Consider the following 6,572-nt stretch of genomic DNA (forward strand, 5'->3'; position numbering starts at 1 on the left):
TCAGCAGCCTCAGCAACACCATCATCACACTCAGGTGGAACAGAAAAATCAACATGGGCAGTACAATCAATTACAAGGACAGAGACAAGGCATAACTCAAGCACACTTTCAACAACAGCAAAATAATCATGCCCCACTTGGTAGTCAAGACCATTCAAAACATCAGCATAGCCCCTCACCCCAACCAAGCATTGCAAGTATTCAACCATCTAGTCATGTGCAGCAACCTACATCTTTAAATTTCCCTGTTGTTAATCGCCAAAGACCAAAAAGTCCCTTACAAATTGAGTTTGAAAGACAACAACAACTGAGGCAGCAACAGTTGCAGCAACCACAACAGCAACAGAATTCTCAGCAACAACTCAATCTACAACAACATCAACACCAACAACAGCAACAACAACAACAGTATAAACAGCATCAACATCTTCAGCAGCAACATCAACAGCAGCAACACCAACAGCAACAACATCATCAAACTCAACAGCAACAACAGTACCAACAACAGCACAAACCTATTGGTAATTTGCAGCATCAGAAGCAAAGTCATAATAATCAGCAGCAACAACAACAATATCAAGCTCAGCCACAACTTAATGTACAAAAGCAACAACAATATCAAACTCAGCCACAACTTAATGTGCAAAAGCAACAACAATTTCAAGAATATCAAGTTAGTCAACAGAAACTACCACCTGCTAGACCTCCACAGTATCAAACCCAGCAATTCAAAAACAATCAACCGCAAAATCAACAGCTGAATAATTATAAAACAGCCCAACATCAGCAAGTGAATGTGCATCAACATTCTCACTTCAATAGTCAGCCAACACCTTCAAGTGGAGAAATTATCAAATCGATACCAAAGCTAGAAGAGCATCAAGTCCAGTCTACTCCCCAACCATCTCCTGTCTACTTTGAGTCAAGTCAGCAAACTTTCTCATCTAATCAGAGAAAAGTGCCTCAGAAATCATCTCACAGACATAATAATCTTGAACAACAACAATCAGTGAAATATAACAAGGAACCTATTTATACAACACAGCGTCCATTCATTTCGTCCACTACAGTTATAACACCAAAGCCTTTTAAGACATATGCTCATCAGCAACCATCTTCTACTACATCTCAAAGTATAACTCAAGATGAAGAGATTAATCCAGAGCAGGATGAGAAGATACTATATGAGCGCAGAGAGAAGGAGAAGAAGAAACATGAACAAAATGTTGCTGCTTTGCCAAGTGAAGTACCTGATGATCTCAGAGAGCAGTTGTTGTCTTCAGGTATTCTAGGCAATGCTGACATTCAAATTTTAGATTATGACAAAGTTGGGGACATTCCAATTGAAAGTTTGCCTCCTGAAGCACTTGAAAATCTGTATGGAGCTGGAAGTGCACCAGTGCCAGCAGTGGCTACGCCTGAGGAATCAGAGCCCAAGACACCAGTTGAGATGAAAGTTGTACGTTACGATCCATCAACAAAGGAAGGTCAAACACTGGCTGAGACTTACGTGAAAGAAGACGCAACTCAGCTGGATCCTGTTGTACTCAACGATTCAAGGTATAACCGATATCTACCACTGAAAGTGAATGGTACAAACTTCCCTCTTCCGGATGCTCCGCAATTGGATGGAAGAATTATTAACAGTGTGGTGGTGCTGGCACCAGTTGACTACGACTTTGTGCATCCACCAGAACCGAGTGCGGAAGGCGACAGAGACGGACGATCTACACCCATCCAGGTGCAGGGTGTCAGGTTTATTGCCGGCGACATCCTCAAGGATCTAGTCAAAGAGCCCACCACTGAAAAAGATAATGAAACTAGTCTATAAAATAGAACACATTAGGAATTAATTTCCCAAAAGAGCAAGCTCGAGCTTGGTAATCAAGTACTGTACTATTTTATGGTTTAGAAATAAACATCTTTAAATCATCCTAGAGTACCTAAGCAAGTATAAGTTTATACTATTTTTTCAATATTATGAGCCCACTCAAAGTCACAATAACTTAAAATAAATGAGTCAATCAGAATAAATAATAAGATATTAATAATTTAACAATGAATAAATGAATAAAATAAAATAATAAGTTATTCAGAGCTCAGTGGTTGCACTATAGTGATGGGTCCTATTATTGATATTATCAAATAAAAGTGGTAATGGGATGTAGAAGTCTAAAGATAAATTTAATTATTTATCAATGAAACTTGATGCTATCCAATTGATAATAATACGAATTCATCAAATATATTGAATTGTTGACTTTAGGTACGAAGTTAATATTATTTGGGTTTTACCTGTTTGTCTACTACACGCATATTATATATGTAGGCTTATTTATTTTATTTATTTATATTTTTTATAAAGAAACACTGATTGGGAGAGAAAAACTAAGGATACTCCTTGTACTATTTCTCTCCCAAATTTAGATAACATTTTTAAAGTCCAAAATAGGGTTATGATTTCACTTTACTGAAATTTAGTTCATTTCCACTCATAACAACGAAAACTAAGCTTTTTAAATTTTGACGGTTGAAAACAGAATAAAAAACAAAAATATCACACTCAAATCACCATTAATTGGAAAATTTTTGAATAATTTTTCAAAATTTAGAGCCAGAAAAAACACAACTAACTATTCAGCACAGCTGGTTACAGTTCTGATATATATGTATCTAATTGGATAAATAATCATTTCCCCAGAAACCACAATAATCATTTCATATTTTTAGTTGAAAAAAATTGTTGATTACTTATTTATTGCTAAATGAAATTGAGCCGTGTGTCACTGCGTATGGGGTCTCCAAGCATGAATCAATCAATGAGTGTATATAATTGTTAAAGCAAATCTTCATGGATGCTTGAATCTGATGTGCAAAATTCGGGAGGCTACTGGGAATCTACTTGAATAAATAATAAATACTTGAACAAAAATGTTTACACAAGGAGAGTTCTTATAAATTTTCCATGATTGAATAAGATTGACTCAAGTAATTTGATCAAATTAGAACCGTATAGAGGCAGCATATACATTTATAGAAAAATGCTCTTACCGTATAAAATGGGGCCTAGTGTTTAAAACCTTCTTTGTTTTGTATTATTTGTTTCTTCAACCAATAACTATTATTTCAATTCAAAAAAGTTGTGGCAATCCATTTTTTTATTCAAGAAGTAATTATTCACATTAAATTTTTATTCAGATGACTGATTATAATAGCCTACGGTACTAAAAATGATAAATACCGGTAACCGGTACTTATTATTTATTATCAAATCAAACAAATCATATATACCGGACTATCATACCGGTACATATAACAATTTTATTGAGCTTAATTATGCATTAAGCCTTTTGTATCTTTCACCTCCTCTCCTTCACAGGAAACTATAGTCGAATTAAAAGAACTTTAGACTTGAAGGGATGTTTGGCGCAGAGAAAAGTAGGGAGACAGCGGCGACGATTTGCTAAAGTGGAAGGTGTTCTGTTCAGCTGAAGTTTTTGGTAACTGTTCAACACCTCATGATACACATACCTAGATTCCTCTCTGAAACCACTGCATCGAATGAGCCTGATCGTCAACTTGGCAACCACGCTTCTTTCTATGACTATTCATCACTCTCATTGACTAAATTGGTTCTTCATCTCCCTGCTCCGTATATCCCTCCAAGTCAGTGGTTCTACTATGAATTCTATTTCTCAATATTCAAGTAATTTCTGGAAAAAATACCATCTGCTATTGAATAATGATTTTGCATACTTGCACACCTGTTCACACGATTTTATCTCAATAGTTGGATTATCTTCATTTCAGTTTATCGAACAGCAAGGAGAATGGCGGAAAAGAGAAGGAGATCTTCATGTACGATGTGAACTCTACAAGAATTAGCAAGCTGCGCGGAGAACTAAGCTCGGCATTCGTCGACGTGGCAGAGTCGAACGCGCAGAGCCAAGACCTGGACGGTCTGTCTTCAGCCGCCTCCGCCGCCGCCGCCTCCGCCAGCCAAGAGGAGGAAGAGACCGAAGCTGCCGCCTCCGAGTTCCAAAGCTACAGAATAGCGTCTCCCGTCTACCAGGCACCGAACAACATCAAGCTGGCTGGATTCTCGAACAGAGATATCGATCTGGCAATGTCCGCCTCCGAGCCTGAGCTCCAGCAAGTTGACCAGGATACCACTAACTTTGGCGACAAATTATCTATCCTATCAGGCTACAGCAGGATGAAAGAGTACTGATCATTTATCAAGCTACAGCAAGATGAGATTACTGAAACAATGAAGACTCTATGAGTATTTTCAAAGTATTTTTGCCATAGCCACCATAATGGCAAGCAGTAAGGCAGTATGGTGGTGAACAATGTTACGTCATGCAAGTGATGTATGATTGTACTGTATTTATTTTGAGACTTGTTCTTCACATGGATTATATTCAAGGCATTCAAAAGTCAGCCAATGTCAGTCGAGCAGAATACCGGTGAGAAGATTTATCATTATGATCAATATTTATTATCTAAAAAAAGATTATATGTTGATAGTGTTATACAGAGTGTTTCAGAGAAAAGGGAAATTTTAGAAGTTGAATAATTTCAAGTAAAACAAACCTTTAAATAAAGTTTTTCATATCATTCAATAGTAAAAATAATGCCATTTCAGAATAAATAATACCGTAACATTCATTTTTTGAAGATGACATTTTGCAGGTATTTTCCTTTTCTAGGCAAACATTGCTGTAGACTCTTCATCACATTGTCCATGGCTATTAACGTAACATTACAACTGGAGTTCGAAATCGCTTCTTGAATCTTGGCTTTCAATTCTTCCGTTGTTGCAGATTAAAAAGCCAAGATTAGAGAAGCGATTTAAAATTTCAGTTATAATGTTACGTCAAACCATGCATGGATAATTTGATGAAGAGACTACAGGAATGTTTGCGTAGAAAAGGAACATACCTGCAAGATGTCATCTTCAAAAAATAAATGTTACGGTATTATTTATTCTAAAATGGCAATATTTTTAATATTGAATGATATGAAAAACGTTATTTAAAGATTTGTTTTACTTGAAATTATTCAACTTCCAAAATTTCCCGTTTCTCTGAAACACTCTGTATTAGCGAACCAAGGGGGAAATATTAGTTCGTTCTTTTTCCTGGTAGGCCTACAATATCATTTTTGTGTGGTTAAAAAGCGTTGATACTAGTCGTCCAAATATCGACGTTACTGCACCAGACTATAAGATATTAAGAATTAGGACTTACCCATGCAAGCCCACGTGATTTAATGAATTTAATGTGACAACACTGTTGGTGTTTGTGGCTGCCTGAACAGTGTTGTCGCAATGAATATATTCAATGACTTTGCTTACAAGAGAGAGAGTGACAATCTGGTAACGTCAATACTTGGTCGACTGAAAACTCAAATCTCCACGTAGCTTATTTTATCATAGTATATTCAAAAGTTGTATTTATTTAAATGTAGCCTATCTCTATATTATTCAGGGCATGTCAAATAATACGAGTAGCTCTTGAACTTCTTCCAGAGTGCACTTGAGAAAGAACGTACGAAAGTAGGTAAAACAATAGAATAAGAATAGTGAACCTATGATTTTAGATACATACCTTTAGTGCCAATGTTTTCTCTATGATGAAACTGGGTGAAGGTTGAAAATTTCAGTGTATTGTGCTAAATTCCAGTATTACCGTACCACTATTGATTATATTTACAGTTGCGAGCAATTAAAAATCCTTCCAACTTGTTAGTTCCTTATTGATAGAACTTGAATGTATAATATAATATTATATAATACGATACACCAAAATTCCATGAATCATGTGAATGAAATATTTTTGTGAATTAGAAGTCTCTTATGAAATGAGAATGATTAACTGTAAAAATATCATGTGAATATAACTTAGATGTGCTTAGAAAAGTAAATAATTTTTACATTTTTTATAGAAGTTGTATTTCATTAACAATATATTATACTAGGTACTTACTTACTTACTCCTTGGCGCTACAGCTCATTCAGAGCCTTGACCTCCTTCGAAAAGCCTCTCCATTCGTCTCTATCGGCAGCCTTACGTCTCCATCCCCTGACACCCAGCTTCCTAATGTCGTCCTCCACATCCTCCAGCCAACGCTTTCTCAGACGTCCTCTCAGCCTTCTCCCTCCTGGGTTGTTTCTGAAGACCTTTTTTACAATCCTTGAGTCACTCATCCTCTCAACGTGTCCCAGCCAACTCAAACGCCTCAGTTTGATCTCGTCAACAATTTGACATTTCTGGTAGAGATCACGCAGCTCTTGATTTGGACGTATTCGCCATTCACCATTAACATATACAGGGCCAAATATCTTTCTCAAAAAAATATATATACTACCCATATTAATATATTAGATACTACCACAGTTAGAATACAAGATACGCATGCTGTATTCTGTGATACAAGATAAATTACAAGAAGAGCAAATTACAAGAAGAACGATTTGTTCCTAACTTGTGTTCTAACACTAGAAATGAGACGCAATATCATTTTGGTCAAATAAAAAGTATAATAAAAATTTAGTTGAACCGAGCATT

General features: G+C 36.2%; 1 protein-coding gene across 1 annotated transcript in view; it reads left to right on the top strand.

The window, feature by feature from the left end:
• LOC111058667 (mediator of RNA polymerase II transcription subunit 15-like) overlaps positions 1 to 5,951 on the top strand; it is a 29,034-nt gene extending 23,083 nt beyond the window's left edge. Inside the window, 3 exon segments of the mRNA XM_039420096.1 lie at positions 2 to 1,823; positions 2,267 to 2,325; positions 3,791 to 5,951. Coding sequence (XP_039276030.1) covers positions 2 to 1,823; positions 2,267 to 2,325; positions 3,791 to 4,231 — 2,322 coding nt within the window. The 3' untranslated portion in view covers positions 4,232 to 5,951.
• The last annotated feature ends 621 nt before the right edge of the window (positions 5,952 to 6,572 follow it).

The sequence above is a fragment of the Nilaparvata lugens genome, chromosome 2 (assembly GCF_014356525.2).
Source record: "Nilaparvata lugens isolate BPH chromosome 2, ASM1435652v1, whole genome shotgun sequence".
NCBI lineage: Eukaryota > Metazoa > Arthropoda > Insecta > Hemiptera > Delphacidae > Nilaparvata > Nilaparvata lugens.